This window comes from Balaenoptera borealis (genome assembly GCF_965194805.1).
Source record: "Balaenoptera borealis genome assembly, chromosome: 13".
In the NCBI taxonomy this organism is placed as follows: Eukaryota; Metazoa; Chordata; class Mammalia; order Artiodactyla; family Balaenopteridae; genus Balaenoptera; species Balaenoptera borealis.
Genome location: NC_138870.1, coordinates 43,693,038 through 43,713,766, shown reverse-complemented (window position 1 = coordinate 43,713,766; position 20,729 = coordinate 43,693,038). Strand labels below are relative to the sequence as shown.

The 20,729-nt window shown below is 48.0% G+C and overlaps 3 protein-coding genes across 7 annotated transcripts in view; 2 read left to right on the top strand and 1 right to left on the bottom strand.

Moving 5' to 3' along the window:
- LOC309610094 (THO complex subunit 7 homolog) overlaps window positions 1-20,729 on the top strand; it is a gene marked incomplete at its 5' end in the record, with an annotated part of 113,715 nt that overhangs the window by 25,365 nt on the left and 67,621 nt on the right. The gene's annotated exons all lie outside the window — the stretch shown is intronic.
- LOC309609676 (uncharacterized protein) lies at window positions 5,739-17,478 on the bottom strand (the record flags this gene model as incomplete). The annotated part of the gene is made up of 4 exons (XM_082351376.1): window positions 5,739-6,866; window positions 16,767-17,133; window positions 17,344-17,355; window positions 17,475-17,478. The coding sequence occupies 4 exons, from the start codon at window positions 17,476-17,478 to the stop codon at window positions 6,536-6,538; spliced, it is 714 nt and encodes a 237-aa protein (XP_082207502.1). The 3' UTR covers window positions 5,739-6,535.
- Window positions 16,989-20,729, top strand: part of GALNT6 (polypeptide N-acetylgalactosaminyltransferase 6) — a 34,239-nt gene continuing 30,498 nt past the window's right edge. For 3 of the 5 annotated variants that reach the window (XM_082352425.1, XM_082352422.1, XM_082352426.1), the window contains exon 1: window positions 17,011-17,097. The gene's annotated coding sequence lies outside the window, so the exon portion shown is untranslated. Of the gene's footprint in view, window positions 17,098-17,784; window positions 17,858-20,729 lie in introns of all 5 variants that reach the window. The other 2 variants (XM_082352423.1, XM_082352424.1) reach the window with 2 other exon arrangements.

The following is a 20,729-nucleotide window of genomic DNA, read 5'->3' as shown; positions in this document are numbered from 1 at the left end:
AAATACTTGCAAAAAATGCGACCAACAAGGGATTAATTTCCAAAATATACCAACAGCTCATATATCTCAATATCAAAAAAACCCAAACAACCCAATCAAAAATTGGGCAGAAGACTTAAATTGACATTTCTCCAAAGGAGACAGGCCAACAGGCACGTGAAAAATGCTCAACATCGCTAATTATTGGAGAAATGCAAATCAAAACTACAATAAGATATCACCTCACAGGGGTCAGAATGGCCATCATCTAAAAGTCGACAAATAATAAGTGCTGGAAAGGGTGTGGAGAAAAGGGAAACTTCCTACACTGTTGGTGGGAATGTACAATAAATTGGTGCAGCCACTATGGAAAACAGTGTGGAGTTTCTTTAAAATAAAAATAAAGTTACCATATGATCCAGCAATCCCACTCCTGGACATATATCCAGAAAAGAGGAAAACTCTAATTTGATAAGATACATGTACCCAGTGTTCATAGCAGCACTATTTACAACAGCCAAGACATGGAAGCAACCTAAGTGTCCATCAACAGATGAATGCATAAAGAAAATGTGGTATATAAATACAGTGGAATATTACTCAGCCATAAAAAAGAGTGAAATAATGCCATCTGCAGCAACACGGATGGACCTAGAGATTATCATACTAAGTGAAGTAAGTCAGACAGAGCAAAACAAATATCATATATCACTTATATGTGGAATCTAAAAAATGATACAAGTGAACTTATTTACAAAACAGAAATAGACTCACAGACAGAGAAAACAAATTTATGGTTACCAAAGGGGAAAAAGGGGGAAGGGATAAACTGGGAGTTTGGGATTGACAGATATACACTACTGTATATAAAAAAATAAACAAGGACCTACTGTATAGCACAAGGAACTGTATTCAATATCATATAATAACCTATCATGGAAAAGAATCTGAAAAAAATGTATATATATATATACATATATATATAAATGTATATATATAGCACTGAATCACTTTGCTGTACCCCTGAAACATTATAAATCAACTATACTTCAGTTAAAAAAAAAGTGATGTGTACACACACAGAAGAATATTACATAGTCATAAAAAAGAAGGAAACTTCCAGTCATAAGATAAATAAGTTCTGGGGATCTAATGTACAGCTGGTGACTATAGTTAAAAATATTGCACTATAGGGCTTCCCTGGTGGCGCAGTGGTTGAGAATCTGCGTGCTAATGCAGGGGACACGGGTTCGAGCCCTGGTCTGGGAAGATCCCACATGCCGCGGAGCAACTAGGCCCGTGAGCCACAACTACTGAGCCTGCGCATCTGGAGCCTGTGCTCCGCAGCAAGAGAGGCCGCGATAGTGAGAGGCCCGCACACCGCGATGAAGAGTGGCCCCCGCTTGCCACAAGAAGAGAAAGCCCTCGCACAGAAACGAAGACCCAACACAGCCAAAAATAAATAAATTAATTAATTAATTTAAAAATATATATATATTGCACTATATACTTGAAAGTAATGTGATGTAATGGATTACCTTATTGTGGTAATCATTTCACAATATACATATGTATCAAATCATCATGCTGTATACCTTAAACTTACACAGTGTTATATGTCAATATAATAATATATCTCAATAAATCTGGGAAAACATATATTAAAAACTAATTCTTTAGAGAAAAAAACAAAAGATAAACCATCAGCTAACCAAATCATAGTGTGGGGAGGGGTAGGTAAGTGAAAAAAGCATAAACGTGAAAAATAAGAGATGATATAAATAACCTCACTGATGCAAAGAAAATGTACTCAATTCTGTTTAAGTAACTGAAAAACTCAATTAAATGACAAACGCTCTATAAAAAGAAAGATTGTTAGAAGAGGTAGAAAATCCAAACCATGGATAGGGAAAGGAAAGACAAGAAAGTTTCAAAGAAATACCCTCCATTAGAAAAGATGAATAGGATTTCCCTGGTGGCGCAGTGGTTAAGAATCCGCCTGCCAGCGCAGGGGACACGGGTTCGAGCTCTGGTCCGGGAAGATCCCACATGCCGCGGAGCAACTAAGCCCGTGTGCCACAACTACTGAGCCTGCGCTCTAGAGCCCACGAGGCACAACTACTGAAGCCCGCGCAACTAGAGCCCATGCTCTGCAACAAAGAGAAGCCACCGCAATGACAAGCCTGCACACCGCAATGAAGAGCAGCCCCGGCTCACCACAGCTAGAGAAAGCCTGCGCAGCAACGAAGACCCAACTCAGCCAAAATTAAATAAATAAATTTATTTTTAAAAAGAAAAAAAGATGAATAAATTCAAGCGCAGATGCATTTGTGGGTGACTCTGACTGGAACAATCAAAGCCAGCACCATTCTTAATAGGAAAACAATAGAAGTATTTCCAGTAAAGTCAGAAACTAGTTAAAGATGACCACAATCACCAGTATTAATGGATAGGGCGGAAATTAGCCAGCAGAACTTGACGACAGAAAAAAATAAAATAGATAAATGATCAGAAAGGAATAGACTAAATTATATTATTGTAAACCTGGAAAACCTAAGGGAATCAACTGAAAACTACTGCAAACAAAAGGCTTCAGAAAAGTGGCTGGGTGCAAGATTATTATGCAAAAATCAATAGCTTCCCTGTAACACAGAGCACAACTGATTACGTAATAGAATGAGAGAAAAGATTCCCATTACAGTCATAGCGAAGAGATGAAGAGATCAAGCAGAAAAGTAACATGCAAGAATATGAAAACTACTACTGAGTGGCACAAAAGAAGTCTTGAGTAAATTGAAAGGCACACGCTGCATCTGGTAGGAAAAACTCAATTTTATTAAAGCTGTTAATCCTCTTTTTATTCATCTATAAATTACAGGACATCACAATAAAATTACCAACAAGGTTTATTTTTTTAATGGGCAAACAAAAATACCTAGGAAAACTCTGGGAAAAAAAAAAAAAAAAAACCTGGGTCTCTAGTTAGATCGCTTTTCACTCCTTACCTGTTCTGGAAGGAAAACGCTCTGGAGTGAGCATTACACTGGGGACCTCTTTCCCTGAAGAATGGCTGTGAAAGAGCCCCCAAACAGGGGCTTGATAGGGACTCAACTCTACAACCTCCTCCAGACCCAGCATCATTGCGGTGTGGCAGAGCCCCAGCTCCCTGGAGCCCACACCTTCCTGTAGCCACAACTGCAGGCAGCCTTGGGTCTGCAAGCAAAGAAATGTAAACACTGTGTTCCCGGGCTGTCACCCCTGAGCTGCACTTCAGAGCCCTGGGAGCTGCCAGGCTCTCCTTACCATCTGCAAGCTCTGCCGTGTGTCTGAGAGATGCTGCTATGGGTTAAGTTATGCCTCCACCCAACCAACAGCAACAGAAAGATATGTTTCAGCCCTAACCCCCAGGACCTCAGAATGTGACTTTATTTGGAAATAGGTGATTACTGCAGGTTGAATTAATTAAGATGAGGTTACACTGGAGTAGAGGAGGTCCCTCATCCAATATGACTGGTGTCCTTATAAAGTGACAGCCATGTGAAGACACGGAGAGACACAGGGAGAACACCACGTGAAGACGGAGGATTGGAGCGATGTGTCTCCAGTCCAGGGAATGACAAAGATGGATGGCAAACCATCAGAAGCTAGGAAGAGTCAAGGAAAGGTTTCCCTACAGGTTTTAGAGTGAGCATGACCCTGCAGATTTCTCCAGAATTGTAAGATAATAAATTTCTGTTTTAAGCCACCCAGTTTGTGGTACTTTGTCATAGCAGTCATAAGAAACAAATACAGACGTCTACAATTAGAATCTGTGCACTCCACACCACTAGGGCAGGAGGCTGCTAACCCGCTGGAAGTGGCCTAGTAGAAAAACCGAAAGAGTTTTAAACAGGGAATTCTGACCGGTCCAGCCAGGAGTGCAAGAATGACACACTCTCAGGGCAAGACATCGCTGCAGCACCCTCGTCCTTTCACATGCCTCCAACTTTGCCCTGAGGACCAGCTGGCTGGGGCTGGCTCCTCATTATCTTTGGCCCCCTTCTGCAACAAGCCCGCCTACCCCGCACCCCTCTAGCTCTGCTGCTACTCAACACTAGTGACCACAGGGTTGCTGGGGAGAGAATGGAGCCTCAGAGGGCCCCAGGCTAAGCTTCTGGATCTGCTCTGGCAGGCCAAGGGACCTAGAGCACTAAATCCTGGGGACAAGCTGGGGCATGTTATTTGTACTCCAAATTCTGGGGGCCACCCAGGTCACACGTATGCCCCTCCCTCTATTTGTGTCTCCCCCACTTGCCCACCTGGCAAACTTCTACTCATTCTTCGCAAACCAGGTCACCTCGCCTCTTCCTCCAGCAGGGAAGTTAATCATTCCCTCCTTTGTGCCATCCTGGACCTCCTGCATACATCCCTCTATTACAGTATGGCTCTTATCTCATTCTAGAAGGTTTGTGCAGTAGACGGATATCTCCTCACAGATAGGGACTGAGGTTTCATCTCTGATCCCCCAGCGCCTACCACTGCACCCCACGCCAGCGATGCTTTACGGCTTCCACGGAGCTTCCACGTGCATTAACCATTCCAACTGTGGATAGAATGTTAGGACGTTCTTGCTTACGCCAGGACAGACTTTCCCTCCTGGGATAATTTGATTTGTAGCTGGTGATTTCTCTCATTAAACAAAGAGCTCCCTGAGAGAGAAATGCTAGTTCTTTGCCCTCCTCCGGTCCTAACCCCATTTACACAAAAGTCACCTTCAGTAAATGGAACTTCAGCTGTTGCTGTCCCCACACTTCCTACATTCAGGGAAGCACCCTGATAACCCCATTAGGTCTTTCTGGTACTTTCTGACCCGTGCATCTTCAGGGAGCCAGGCAGTCCAATTTGTTTAATGCTATGTGATCTGCTGCACCCACACCACATTTTATGGTCTTAATTCCATTTATTATAGACATTGTGATATGGCTCTGTTTTTCTGAAAAGCAGGTCACCTCTTACTCTAGTTATTTAGCCATCAGCCCTCTCCTAGCCGACAAGGGTGGGGACTTTTTACATCTCTTTTCTCGTAATGGATAATAGTGCCTCCTGGAATAAGGATCAAAAACCTTAATAATGTTCATAGCCTTTGATCCAGCAAGTTCCACTTCTAGCAGGGAACCCTAGGAAAATGGCCAAAGATTTGCACAAAGGAAGGTTACAGAGGCACTCTTTATATGCAACAGGGAAGACCTCACTAGGGAACTTGGTACAATCTCTCCAAAGCAAACATGGGGGACATGGTTGGCCACAGAACAGCAACAGGCCTGAACCTAACGTAGTAACGAAGTGGAGAAATGGTGAACTCTCTGCTCACCCAGCACTAACAGGGTCTGAGGCACACCATGTCCTGGGGGCTTAGGGATAGGCCAGACCCTGCAACAGCCTCTTGCCTCTCTAGACTTGGGGACGTCTCCCAAGCAGAAGCCCTCCAGTTCCCTGGTCTCCCAGCTATCTCCAAGTCCTACCTGGGAAATTGTCTGGTTCAAGCATATCTCACAGGTTAAAGCCTAGAAGGATGGGTGGTCCATCCCTCCCAATCTGTAAGTGCCCCCCATACCCTGCCACACTATGAGTTACCACTCAACTCTCTCTGCTCCTTGGAGAGTCAGAAGTGTCCTTTCCTAAGTTTTTCTTAGGAGTTCCTCTCTGCTTTCTCTCTGCCAGGCCTGGTTTTAAATGAACATAGATAGCCCTTTTACCTCTCTCCTATAGCAGTAAGTTAATTCACTGCATCATATTGTTTATTGGTCAGATTCTTTGGGTTGCAAGTAACAAAAACACACTCAAACAAATTTCAACCAAAACAAGAAAGAAGGAAGGAAGGAAGAGAGGGGAAAAAGGAACAGAGGGAGGGAGGGAGGGAGAGACAGTAAAGGAAAGGAAAAATGGAAAAGAAAAGGAGAAAAAGAGAAAGTGGAAGAAGGGAGAAATCGAGGAATAAATGACTTCAGGTATAGCAGGATCCAGGAGTACAAAATATAACATTAGGGTCCTCTCACACTTTACCTTTATTCTTTGCTTTCTCAGTGTTGTCTTCATGCTCAGGCTGACTCTCCTTCCTCATGTAACAGCAAAGATGGCCATTAGCTGCTCTGAACTTACATCACCTTCCCAGCTAATGATTCCATCAGTGGTCACGTGGGGTAGGGGATCAGAGGTGTGGGGCCGGGGGGAGGGGGGTCATCTTTTTTGCTAGTTCCAGGAAATATCTCAGGAAAGGCTCTGAGTAGCCTGGCTTGGGTAATGTGCTGAACCCTAATCTAATCACGGTGGCCAGAGGATCTTTGCACATACGTATGATATACATATACATAAATATACATATTTACATTAATTTCTGAGCCTGCTCGGACAGCAAGGTGCAAAGGGGTCCACTTGGAAGCATCCTGGACTCTGGAATTCACGTTAGCCTGAACACTGATCAGGAACAGCACACTTTCGCAATCAGAGTTCTGAACTGCCACGTGAAGAAAATTCCGGCCCTTGTTATCCACCTGCTCGGCAGCCCCGGACTCTCGTTTCAGGATGGCCTCGCCACCTTGTTGTTCTTGTAGGTCACGGCACAGGCAAATGGGGTCAGGCCCTGCCTGTCTCGGACATGCAGGTGGATGTCAGGGTGGGAAATCAGCAGCTGAATGATGACGCCGTGTTGGTTGCTGATGGCCACGTGGACAGGCGCTCTTCCTTCTGCATCCTGTGCATTTACAGGGGCACCAAACTCCAGAAGACACTGTATCGTCCCTTGCAGCCCCCAGGAGGCTGCCAAATGCAAGGGGGTCTGCCCATCTCTGGCCTCTTCCTCTCCTTCTCCATTAGCACCAGGTTGTCTGGGACTATTCACATCGCAGCCACTGCGAATAAGAAAGCAGGCGATGACGATAGTGAGAGGCCCGCACACCGCGATGAAGAGTGGCCCCCACTTGCCACAACTAGAGAAAGCCCTCGCACAGAAACGAAGACCCAACATAGCAATCAATCAATCAATCAATCAATCTTTAAAAAAAAAAAAGAAATGCTGCAATACCATGGAAACTGGTTTAAAAAAAAAAAAAAGCAGGCGATGGGCTCGTTGTTTTCATCAATGGCTCTGTGCAGCAGTGCCTGAAGGCACCCACTAGGTCCTGGGCCCCAGCACGTGGCATCACAACCACGTCTGACCAGAGTGGATGCGACGTCCTCCAGATTATTTGCCAGCGTGAGCCACAGTGGGGGGTTCCCCTTCTCATCTGGCACAGACATGTCAGCTCCTCGGGTGCATATGGCATCCGCGACAAGGGGAAGCTGATTTCTGATGGCCAGCTGAAGAGCCGTCTCCCCATCCTGAGTCCTGATGTTTATGTCCGCCTGGTGCTCCAGGAGAAAGAGTGTGTTCTTGCTGTCCTGCCGCTGCATGGCCATGTGCAGCAAGGTCTGCCCGTCTGACATGGTGTCGCTGATGCAAGCCCCGGAGCCCGGCAGCTGGGCTGCGATTGTGTGCATGCCAGTCCATAATGCCAGGCCCAGCACAGTTTGGTCTCGGGAATCCTTGAGGCTGAAGTCTGGAATAATTTGCAGGTTGTTGGTGGCATGAAGAGCATTAGCTTTTTGCTCCAGGATGACAGACACCACATCTGGATGATTATAGGCAATCGTCATGTGCAGTGGTGTCTGCAGATAGACGCTGCTGTCTGCTGAGCTGGGCAAGGATGCAGGCTCCTTTGGTGAAGGCAGGGCCTCCTCCGTCTGTAGGTCCACCCTTGGTACTGGGGAGTGAAGTGGGCCTCATCTGAACTCCACGGACTAAGAATCAAAGGTGGTTCCCTGAAGACATGCTAGACAAAGAAGAAAGAAGGTCCTTTACACTCGACTGGCCCTGTCCCAGTCTCCGTCTGTCCCCGTACACAGTCAAGCTCCCCAGTCTCTCCTGCATCTGGTCAGGAGTCAACCTCACAGACTGACAAGTTCATGCTCAGTAGGCAGTCCAGGTCCTAGGCAGTCATCAGTCTCCTCCATGCAGCTCCTGACATCAGATCTGGGTCTACTCTTACGGCAAACAGCAACAGTGGCTAAGCAGGCAGATTCCTAGAGTTTGTCCCTGAGTCTGGTTTCACCCTGAGTGAAGCCCCTTCCCTTGCCTCTGAGGCAGAGATCACTGAGGCAGGCTCTGGACAGAGACGGGAACTCCAAGACCGCTCCGGGTGGCTGTGCAGCTTGCGCCCGGCTCGTGCTTCGCTTGCCAAGCCACGCCCTGACACAGGTCTGCACCTGCCCAGAGGAAGGGGGGCCTGCTCACAACTCATAAGGCTCTTTACGGACTAACAGCTGCCTGCCTGCAGCACGGGGACAGATAAAGGGAGACAGATTGCCCCACGGCTGATCCAGGAAGAATTTCAAGGCTTGGAATTTAGACCTGGGTCACCTGGCTTGAGTAACAGAATGATTGCCTGATGAGGTATTTTTGTTGTTTCTGGGTGTGCTGTGCCTGGGGTATAAAGGCAGCCAGCCTGCAATTCTGCACTCCTCCATTCCGGCAGACGTCTTCCTGCCCGCTGGCTGCCAACGTCACCAAACTCTGAGAGATGCTTCTCTGGGAACTGACACAAGAGGCCATGGGGAGCAGCAACTGGCCACCTGGATGTACCCTGGTCTCATTTCTATCCCTTGGACTGCTTTCAGCTCCTTGGGGAATAAGCCAAAACAAAAGAACTTTGAGCAGGATCCAAGTGGTCATTCTTGCCCAGCCTCAAACCCAGACCAAAATCCACAGTCAGCCAAGCTCATCAACAAGCTGTGTGGCTCCTGCCCAAACGCTGAAAACAGTAAGTGAGGCTTTCTGGAGGAGTTATGGGCACGTACTAGGAAAGCCATTTATTATATTCTGAGCACATTACAAGTGATTTACATGCATTATCTCATCAAATTCCACAACAGACCCACCTCAATATCTTCTTTTTAAAAAAGAGAAAACTGAGGTTGAACTATTTGCCCACGATTACAGAACTGCCAGCTAACTGAGGGACCCCATGCCGTCCCTCTCCAAGTCCTTCCTTTGCTTGGGGCGAGTTCTATCAAGGCTTCCCACCCCATATACTGAGATGTGCCTCCCCCAGAGCATCTGACTGTGGGGTAACCCTGTGAAGAATGGGCGAGGTGACCTGGCACCTCCAGAACGTTCCCTGGGCTCCTACTCTCTGGTCCCAAAGGCAAGGAGTGCATGAGCCCCAGCTCCAGTGCTTCCCTCTTCTGAGACGTCTCAGAGGAGCTGCTCACGTGGGCAGCAGGTTAAGGCTCCCATTCAGACATGGCTTCCTCGCCATGGGAGTTAAAAGATGACGGTCATATCAGCTCTGAGGTTCTCCGACTCCCCAGGTAGGATTGTTTCCACTGTTGTGCTCCAGGTTCTGTAGAAAATTCTAGTTTTTGTACACTCAAAGCAAAATCTGAATGTCCTTAGAGGAGGTCTGAGTCCCTTTGGACTGGGGCCCCCTATCTTTCCCTTGGCTCCAGAAGAGCCCACTGAGTTATCTCACATATCAGATACCAGGATAGGATGGACCCCATGAGCAGTATAAGCTCCAGCTCAGTGGTGTCAGTGGTGGGGACTTCCCTGGTGGTCCAGTGGCTAAGACTCCGCGCTCCAATGCAGAGGGCCCAGGTTCGATCCCTAGTCAGGGAACTAGATCCCACATGCCGCAACTAAGAGTTCGCGTGCCACAACTAAAGATACCGCATATCACAACTAAAGATCCTACACGTAGCAATGAAGGTCCTGCACGTGGCAATGAAGATCTCACACGTGGCAACAAACATCCCACGTGCTGCAACTAAGACCCAGTGCAGCCAAATAAATAAACATTAAAAAAAAAAAAAACACAGTGCCAGTGGTGGCCCAGGTTCTGTCATCCCTTTGCTCCACCTTGTCACTGTGTGGGCTTTGTTCTCAGATAGGCTTTTAAGGGGCTGTCTTATTCTTGTATCTGTTTCATTCCAAGGAATGGAAAGCTTTCCCGCAGACCCCCAGTAGACACCTTTCTTTGCCCATCACTGGCAAGGAGATCACCATATTGAGCTAATGGCCAAGAGACCAAAAATGACAGAAGGTCAAATACCCTGACCACTACTGCCTTCAAATTCAGCACCTGGGGCTTCCCTGGTGGCACAGTGGTTAAGAATCTGCCTGTCAACGCAGGGGACATGGGTTCAAGCCCTGGTCCAGGAAGATCCCACATGCTGCGGAGCAACTAAGCCCGTGTGCCACAACTACTGAGCCTGCGCTCTGAAGCCCACGAGCCACAACTACTGAGGCCCGTGCGCCTAGAGCCCGTGCTCCGCAACAAGACAAGCCCCGTCAATGAGAAGCCTGCGCACCGCGACGAAGAGTGGCCCCCGCTCGCCACAACTAGAGAAAGCCCGCGCACAGCAACGAAGAGCCAATGCGGCCAAAAATAAATAAATTAAATAAATAAATTTAAAAAAAAAAATTCAGTACCTGTGGGCTCCTCAGGGTACTGAACGCCAGGACAGGATAACACATTACAGAGCCCATCAGGGTCCTAAGTCTGTCTCCATCTCCCCACAGTGGGGCTTCTCCTTCTATTTGTGAGGCATCCTTGTTTTGTACCTGGTAAGTCACCTGGTAGTTCGGCAAGCCTGGAATAGTTTTCCGTAAACCTCGTGTAACAGCTAAACCCCATGATATCTTAAGTCTTGATAATTAATAAGTGGAGCCAATTATCTTTTCAAAGTTTAAGCTCATCCCTCGTTATGACAATATAATGCTGTCCCATCTTACTGCAGTCTGGAGGACTGTACTTATATCAAAGCACCACCTCAGGTCTGTCTTTTCCTGGTAGTGTAAGATATAAAGGAGTTCATTCATGCTCCTCTGAGGTCCCGTTGAAAAAAATTATGTGATATAAATAAACTAGATAATCCACATCCCCAGTCATCTTTTCCATGGAGTGGATAAAGGGATCAGAGATGTCCTGGGGCATCCCTTCAAATTGATAAAATTCCATGAGTAAGTAAGAATGTGGGTTTTTTCCTCACCAACTATAGGTGTTTCTTAGTACCACTCCTCATCAAATACCACCAACTCCCTGTCTGGCAGTGGGTCCCACCTGTGAGAAAACCTTTACACATTCCCATGTGCTGGACTGTTTTTTCCCACTACTACATGGGGGGTGGGCTGGGGTTGTAGGCCTTGCTGATAATTAGCAGCTCTTTAAAGAGCTATAAATCCATGATTTCAAACAATAAAATCTATCTTAATCTGCTCTCAGCAAACATAACTTACATTCCATTCGTGGAGAAAGAAAAGGTTATTGTAGCTTAGGGCTTCCCCTTCAGTCTCTCCTCCTGATCACTGGCTGTTTAGAAATCCCCAAGATCAAAGCCCTCTGGATCTATGCAGATCCAGGTCAAACCAACCCAGGAGAGGGCAGAGGAGCAGTACTTGGCTCTGTGTGGCCTCTGCCCACTCTACCCACCACACCTGGGGGGAAGGACGACTCTGTACTTACATGCTGCCTTTGGAGAGTGCCAACTTTTTTTTTTTTTTGAGAGTGCCAACATTTTTTAAAGGCTGGATTTAAAATCAGACAGAGCCAAGATTCAACCCAGGTCTCACTCCAAAACCGTTTTCTCTTTGCCAAAATCCTATGCTGTTGATAGGTCTGTCTACCTAGAAAACCCAAGAGAGTCCACTGGAAATCTATCAGAGCCACAAAGAGAGCTCAGTAAGTTAATTGCTTTTAAAATAACTTTAACCACTTCAGACAATATAATGAAAAAAGTTACTATTTAAGGTACTTGCTAAAATCAGGGTGACTCCTTCTCTGGGCTGTGTTTCTAGAAAGAATCAAAAGAAACTGGTAACAGTGGCTGCTTCTGGGGAGGAAAACTAGGTTACCAGGGATAGGAGTAGTTCACTATACTTATGAACTTTTAATCATTGTGCCATATGCACATTACCTATTGAAAATAAATAAATAAGATTCCATGGGAATTAAGAAGCAGTGAGGCAAAAACTTCAGGACACTAAGGGGACATTAAAAATCAGGACATTAGACCTGCCATTCAGTTATTCCATCACCTCTCCTTTACTTTCAATCTGAAACAATATTAAACAACATTCCAGTGCCATCATATATATTTCAACCTTCTGTAAGGAAATGTATTGTCTGTTCAAATATCTAAGAAGATAGGAACCTCCTTTCTTATTTTTTAGGGATTGATAACAGAGGTTTTGCAGTTAGCTGGGGGAGAGTTTATTCTTATATTTTTGTCAGGTTGAGATACAATTACCTTTGTTTCAGAAGGTTCAATGTGCATATCTCCTTCTTTTTTAAAAAAAGTTATTGAACAATAATATATCATAATTTTCATCAGAAAGAGTTCTCATAGCAAAATCTTGCAAGCATGTAGATGTTCTTCACAATTATTAAATTTCTCTTTTTTAAAAAGTACACACAGATCCTGGGTATCTTGAGTGCTTTTAAGAAGAAAATCATGTGTAATTTAAGTAGAAGTGTCCTTAGTCATAATGCGCCTATCCCACATGTTTCCCAAGAGAGTAAACAATTATTCATTGTATGATATAAGGAGGCTTCAGTTATATAAAAGAAAAATGGGGGAATTACCTGGTGGTCCAGTGGTTAGCACTCTGTACTTTCACTGATGAGGGGCTGGGTTCAATCCCTGGTTGGGGAACTAAGATCCCACAAACCGTGCAGCGAGGCCAAAAAAAAATTAATAGAAAAAAAACATGGACATGGGGTCCACATTTTTTCTTTTACCTCAGGCTCCAATATGGCTCAGCAGAGCACTACTCTTTGTTTTAAATTGTTCATATTTTGTTCATCATAGACATCTTTTGCACTAATTTTGATGTTTTTAAATATTACATTATATACTACTTGATTACTGAGTTTTTGGTGCCCCCTTCAATTTTAAACCCAAAGCACTTGCCTCGCTTTAGAGTACTGGCTCTGCCCTGTCATAATCCTTTTTACATTTATCAACCTCCCTTCCTAGGTTAAGGGTGTCCTGAGGAGAAAGAAGTAGATTGTTTACTTTTGTGTCTCTGGTCCTACTCAATACCTAGCACAGGGCTAAAGCATGGTGGGCTAACACGGTATTGTTGAAGGTAGGAATGGAGGAAGGACAACAGCTAGTGATAACGACTGACATCCTAACATTTGTTGAGTGCTTATTGTATACCAGGCACTGGGTTAAACATTTTACTTATTTAATGTAACAACTCAACAGTAAAAATATTATTTTTTACGGATGAGGAAGTTGAGGCCCACAGAGCGGAGTGAATTGTGATGCATGAGTGACTACGGCAGAACTTGGAACAGCTCTGCTTGGGTTCCTAAAACATTTCTTTTTTTTTTTTAATTATTTATTTATTTATTTTTGGCTGTGTTGGGTCTTCGTTTCTGTGCTAGGGCTTTCTCTAGTTGTGGCAAGCGGGGGCCACTCTTCATCGCGGTGCGCGGGCCTCTCTTGTTGCGGAGCACAGGCTCCAGACGCGCAGGCTCAGTAATTGTGGCTCACGGGCCCAGTTGCTCCGCGGCATGTGGGATCTTCCCAGACCAGGGCTCGAACCCGTGTCCCCTGCATTGGCAGGCAGACTCTCAACCACTGCGCCACCAGGGAAGCCCCCTAAAACATTTCTTGCTTTGATGGTTTCTCTTCAGAGCACGGGAATGAGATGAGAAAGAGGAAGGGGGAAATAGGGGGAGAAAAGAGATAAACGGATGTAACAGAAGACCTGAACTATCCCATTGTCACATCAGTTATCTGCTCCACCTGCACAACCACCCCTAAGGCATCATTAGTCCTCACAGATAAGAAACTGAGACTAAAGAAGTTCAAGGGACATGTTAGGTTCCTTCCGCTGGTCAGGCACCTGCAGAGGGCGGGGGAGGGGTACAGTCTGGGGTTGGGGGGAGCCTGCCCTCCCTCCTGACCTCCCTGGGGTGCTCGTGGCAGCTTCTCCGTCAAACTTTCCCTCCCAAGTGAAGCCAGCACCTCCTCCTGGTGGGCAGGTCTCCTTCATTCTGCCCCACCCGGAGGTGGGCATCCCCTCGCCAGGGACCACAGGCATAAAGGAGAGACTCAATAAGGGCCGAGGCTGATGTCAGTAGCTTCCCAGAGCCGTTCTTGTCTCGCTTGCTTCCACCGATCTGCTCCCAACCACACTTCCTGCCTTGGTGGGGGAAACCCCCTGAAGTACACTGCTGTGAAAAGCGAAACTTCAGAACACCCAAAAACAGAAACTAAAATGGCCAAGAAATAAGAATACGATTCTGAGAAAAGAAAAAAAAAAAGAAAGAAAGAAAGAAAGAAATTCACAGGACTTCTTGAGGCGTGGGGAATCCAGGCCTGTCCTGCAGAAGAGTTTAATGATGGAAAGTTTCAGTCACGAGTAGGCAGAGATGATTTCCAGAGAGGAGTGAATGAAATGTATCTTTCACTGTATACCTTTTGCTACTGCTTGAATTTTTTTAACCAGGTGCCTTTATAACGTTTTCAATTAAAGAAAACTATTTTTTAAGTGGCCTGCCATGCAGTCATCAGTCTGTGTGGCTCGGCTCCAGTCCTTCCTGCGAGGACAGAACAGTTCAGTCACAGGACTTCCCTGGTGGTGCAGTGGTTAAGAATCCGCCTGCCAATGCAGGGGACACGGGTTCGAGCCCTGGTCCAGGAAGATCCCACATGCTGCGGAACAACTAAGCCCGTGCGCCACAACTACTGAGCCCGCATGTTACAACCACTGAAGCCCACGCGCCTAGAGCCCGTGCTCCACAACAAAGACAAGCCACTGCAATGAGAAGCCCATGCAGCACAACCAAGAGTGGCCCCTGCTCACCGCAACTAGAGAAAGCCTGTGCACAGCAACGAGGACCCAACACAGCCAAAAATTAATTAATTGATAATTTAAAAAAAAAAAGAACAGCTCAGTCAGTGTGGTCACACATCCTGTGGACTACATGTGCCTCCAAATCAGGCAGCTCATTGTTCTGAGGACTCAAAGTCATGTTTAAAATCAGAGTCAGCTAAAGTAAAACTGAATAAGTAATTTGCTTCCAGAATGTGGAGCACACAACACAGACCAATGCTGCTTCCTTGGGCATCAGCCTCTCAGGGACTCCGGGATGGGGTTAGCAGTCATGACTCTGTCCTGGGGAAGAACTGAGGCTGTGAGTCCAGATGAGCCCATCACCCTCAGGTCAGGCTGGGTCCTGACTAAGGCTCAAGGGTCAGATCAGGATCAAGAGGAAGGGTGGTGCAAAGACTATAGGGTCAGACGCGCACAGGAGTGTCAAGCCCCCGGAAAGAGAGAAATGAAGGGCAGCATCCCACAGTCTTCAACAGGAAATGCCCTTATTCTGAGAAAAATAGCTGTGGAATCAGGCAAGTGACAAGGGTGGCAGCTGGAGCAGTGGGAATGAGAATGAACCCTGAGGGTCTGTAAAGGAACCAAAACGGATGATCAAGGCAAACTCTGTAGAAAGTCTCTGTTTAGGAATTTAAACCCCAGACAGAGTCTCTAATGTGAAAGGAAGGGAGTTGGGGGGCGGGGGGGTGGGATTACTCAGCTGCTTGGTGTTAGGGGAGGAGATAGGTGACCAGGCTGAGAGTGAGTGGATGCCTCCATTTTCTACCCCTTTGGGAATGTCCATCCTTCACCTGCTTCCTGATCTAGTGTGGCTAGGCAAGATCTTCTTCTCCATGCTCCACTGGCCTCCTCTCTCCAGAATCCATCACTGGAATAACACTGGCCTCCTTCTGAATAGCTCAATTCTACCCTGGGGTCCCAGATTAGAAAACAAGGTTACTTCTCTCCATCCAACTGTTAATCCCCAGCGGCTTCCCCTGCCCTTCCCAGTTCACGTCACAACTGCCTTCTTGCTCAGATCGACCCACCCACGCCCCTGCTGCCAGGTCTTACAGACTTAGAAATACAAACTCGTTTAAATATCAAAACAGAAGAAAAACAGAATTGGTGGTCGAACTTTCTACGCCAGAAAATTTCCAAATTATCGGCTATTTGGAGCGGTCCTTCTCTATTACTGAGACAAGGACCCAAAAGATTACATCACAGAACCTTAGAACTGGATTGAACCGGTGAGCAGCCTGAGGGGGATGATTCAGAGCGTGGGTTTAGGAACTGAACTTACTTATTTGGATCCTGCCTCTACTCGTTGAGTGGTTCTCAAAGTTGAGCATGCACCAGAATCACCCGGAGGGCTTTTAAAGATAAAATTGCTGGGCCCCATCCCCAGAGTTTCGGATTATTTAGGTCTGGGGTGGGGCCCAAGAATCCGCATTTCTAACAAATTATCCGACGACGCTGACGCTGCTGGTCAAGGAACCACACTTTTGAGCAGCACTTGCTAGCTGTGTGATCAGCCGCCTCCCATATATATTCCGGACAATAATCGTAGGTATTTGCTAGGGCTGGGATTTACCTGAGACCTGGCACATGAAGGCTTTAGCATTGTTCGTGGCACACAGCAAATTCCCTGCTCTCACTGTTGGATGGAGGGGAGGAGTCATTTGCTCAAGACCACCCAGCCGATGAGAAGCAAACCTGGGACGGAGACCAGAGGCGCCTCTCTGCCCGGCTCAGAGCGCTCCGGCAGCGCAGCCCCTCAGCCCGCGCGCCACACGCTCCGGTTCCATAAACAAGCTGCTTCCGCCGCCGGCGGCTCGGCTAATGCCTGTCGTGTTTGGGGTGGCTAGGACCCTCCAATCTTTACCGGCGCTGAGAACCTGGCCGCGGAGACTGCCCCCCGGGGTTTGCTGAGATCCGGAGAAGCTGGAGCAGCCGGGCTCCCAGCGGCGGCGGCGGCGGCGGCGGGCTGGGTGCATAAGGCCGGGGGCGACCTCGGAGCAGCCGGGCGTTCGGCGGCGCGCTGCAGCGCTCGGGGGCGCGGCAGATGGCCGCCTGCACCTGGCCCGGGGAGAGGCGGAGAGGACGCGCCCCAGCGGCCGTGCAGGGCCCGCCCCGGCCCCGCCCTCCAGGACTTCCCGTCGGGAAACCCGCGACCTCCACGGCCGCGCGGCTGTGGCTCTGCCTGGGCGCGACAGGTAAGCGGCAGAAGCAACCCGCGACCCTCCCCCGGACTTGGAACCCAGAGCTCTCCTGCTTGTCGGGACTTCCCGCCAGTCGAGCTCGCTTCTGCCAAGTCCTTGCTCCCCACCTCCCCCCTCGGCCCACCTTCTACTCCTCCTGTTCTTCCTCGCCACCCCCGACAGTAAAATGAAGGGGCAGGACCGGGCTGGTCCATCTGTCGTGATGGCCTCTAGCTCCTCCCTCGGTAGGACCCCCTCTACCTTTGCGCCTTCCTGAAAGGACGAAAGAAAAGCTCAGGTCTCTGGGACCTGGAGGGGTAGGATGAAGAGGGACTGGCCAGTGCACTCCCTCGGGACCCTGTGGCCTCTGCCCTTCACCCACCTTCACCCACCCATGCCCCCGCATCCCTTCTGTGCCCCATCTCCCCACGTTGGGCCACCCCCTGTTCTCCGCTACAGAAAATCTTTCAGAGAGGTTTCCTCCTGCCGGTGCCACGCTGCCCCTGAGCAGAAGGGGCTAGCGGTGAGAAGCCTCCCGCTGGGCGGTGGGCGCAGGGCCTCAGATGTTCTCCCTCTGGAGGCTTGGGCCTTTGGGGGGGCGGGAGCTGTGTACACGGTATTGTGGGGAGGGAGTCTGATGGGTGTTCATGACTGTGACTGTCACCAACTTCCTGATTTCCTGTCACTTGTTCCAAACCCCAGGCTGACCGAAAGAAGAAATAGTTTGTTACTTGCCCCCAGAGCCAGTCATCCCAGACCCTGACCTCTGCAGCAGGTAGGACAGGGCTCTCCTGTGTGTATGGGGGTGGAGGGAGGGTGTCAATTTGCCAGCAAAGCGTAGAACAGACCCCGCTATTAGCCAACCACCCATTGCAACATTCACAGGGAGGGTTTTAATGCTGCCCTCTCAGGGCACTGCCAGACCCACACATGCAGTTTACAGACGCTGCATGAAGTTAACAACTCTGGACACACCAAAGAACCTGAGGCTCATTTTGCCAGAGATGTGTGTGCACTACCCATGCCGCATTCTCCTCCCGACGGATGAGCTGTGTCTGCCCGTCACAGGAAGGGTGAAAAGCGTTAGACAGGCAAATGCGTGGGAGGAATAATACAAGCTAAGGTGAGGGGTTTGAAACATACTTTAGTTCAAATTATCCAGCAGAAGCCACTATCATTGCAGGTACTTCCCTAGCTCCTGTTTCTCAACAATGACATTCACTTTAGGCACCCAGAGGTAACAAGAGAAAACTACTTTCAGGGGCACCAGGGCAGTAAGCAGGGCAGGTCTGTCAAAGGAACCATGAAGGATACTGGGCTGCCTGAGATGGCCTCATCCTTGGTAATCACTAACCACAGTTAGCAGAACAGCTGATTGCTACCCACAGCAGAATGGAAGAACTCACTCCTGAAAAGGGGAAGCCCTGAGGAATGTCAGATGCCCTCTGAGATCAAAAACATCTTAGCCCAAATTCAGTTGGGAGAAAACTGAACAGGAGATATGACCATGGGCTTAGCCCATGCAGCCATTGTCTAGAACAGAAATCAGGAATCAGAGGGGCAGCTCACCCTAGGGCAGAGGCAGTAGGTATAATGGAGGCAGAGAGCTGGCTCAGCTCTGTCACCAATTTAGCTGTCTAGCCTTGGCCAGAGCACATAAACACTCCCTGGGTGGGAGCAAATGAGGAGTATATGAAAATGCTTTGGCAACGCTCCAAGCACCAGCCAAGTGCAAGGCAGCACTTGGTGTCATGGTTAAGACAGTGGGCTTTGGAAAGACATGTGCTTGGGAGCAAATTCTGCCTCTGCCACTTCCTAGCTATGTGACCTTGGTCAGGTTACTAAACCTCCCTGTGCTTCAGTTTCCTTATGTGTAAAATGGAAAAGACAACTGTTGATAAGGTAAGTAGTAATATTAAAAATGGCGGTGGTATTGTCCTGAACCTCCTCTGGCTCCATGGATGTGTTCTGACATCTCCAGCCCTAGAAGTGAAGCTGAGGACCAAAGTGGCTTTCTCTGTACCAGAGGGACCCAGTGACTGTGCCAAAGATTTGGGCGAACTTGGCTCCCCCTACACCCCTCTGCCCCTCTCTGGGAAGGCCCAAAATGTCCTTTCTCATTTGATGGGAATGAGAGTGAGGGTTTGAATAAATGGGAGGTCAAGTGCAGGGCACTGCCTGTCACTGTGTTGAGCTCAAAGCTGTAATTGTGCTGTGTAAAAAGGCTTGCCCAGTGAACAAGGATGGGCTCAGTCTGGGGAGAAAAAGGACTGTTTACAAGACTCTTTTGTGGCACCTGAGAGCCCTGGGAGGTCAGGTTATTCTCCTGTGCCCTGTGCAACCTGGTCCTGAGCCCTAGGTAGAGATTTAAAGAAAGGAAGAAACCCAATCCTCGCTCTCAGCTCTGCATATGATAGAAAACAAAGAACAGACAGATCAGGGCAGTGGCATTAACAGCCAAATACCTCAGGACAGAGAGATGCTGCAGGGACCAGAAAGCTGGGCGAACTGGTAGGGAAAAGCATACTAGAGGCAAAAGACTGGGGGCTAGGATTTAAGGATTGGGAAGAAGAAAGAACAGAATCTAGGTGGCCCAATGTCTAGACTTGTTGGTTCTCCCTCCCCCATACAAATCTAGTGAGGAGGTCCCACATGGGGAAACATGGGCAGTGAAACTTGGAAACAAATACACCCAGATACTGAGGGCAGTAAGATGCACCTTAGTGTAAGAAGGCTCCTTGGAGGAGGGGAGTTTCAGGTAAGAATTTGAGAGAGAAAGGGAACATGGCTTGCTTAGCAAGAATATAAGGGAAACACTTTGAAGAGGAAAAGATAGACAGTGAGGGTGAGTAGAAAACAGGAAGCAGACTGCCCAGGCCATGTTTCTGCTACAATCAGATGGCACTACAGGAATATGAATATGGCTCTTCTGATTGTGAAAGGGAGAGAGAGGCCTGAGGCAGAGGAGGCTGGCAGGCAGCGTCTGCTCATCCTCCAGATATTGGGCGATAAGAGCACAGTCTCAGATGACGGTTTTGAAAGTGGAGAGGAAGAGGAGGATCCAGGAGGCAGAGAATGAATCAGCAGGACTTGGGCGTGGGCATGGAGTGAACCTGATGTTGAAAACTGTTTAGAAACTCCGTGCCTGGGAGTAGGGCAGGGCCAAGAGTTGTTTCCAGAATCTCGACACTACTGGCAGCAGTTGGGAAGGCTGGCTAGCTTAGGGGGCAGGGCACAGACACTGAGTTCAGGGTGTGGCACGTTGAGTATCCAGTAGCCCTAGGCAGAAGTCCTACAGCCAGGAGCACCCTGTGCGGTGAGGACAGAAGGGAAAACTTCAGTTCTGTCCTCACCATCACCTGCCCACCAATCTGGAGACCAGCGCAAGCCTTCAGGAATACCCCTCCTGTTAAACTCCCCCATCCGTTCCCCTTCCTCTGACAATCAAAGGATGATAAGACTCAATCCAAGTTCTTTTTTTTTGCCTTCTCTCAAACCCAGCCTGATTTTCACCAGGGTTCCTAGATAATTAGGGAATCCCAGCTCATGCCCACCTGGGGTCCTTCTTTATCCCTGGATTCCGAGGAGTCTCAAGGCTCAGTTTGAGATAGTTGCACATCCGTGCCTCACCTGGCAGGGCATGGAGG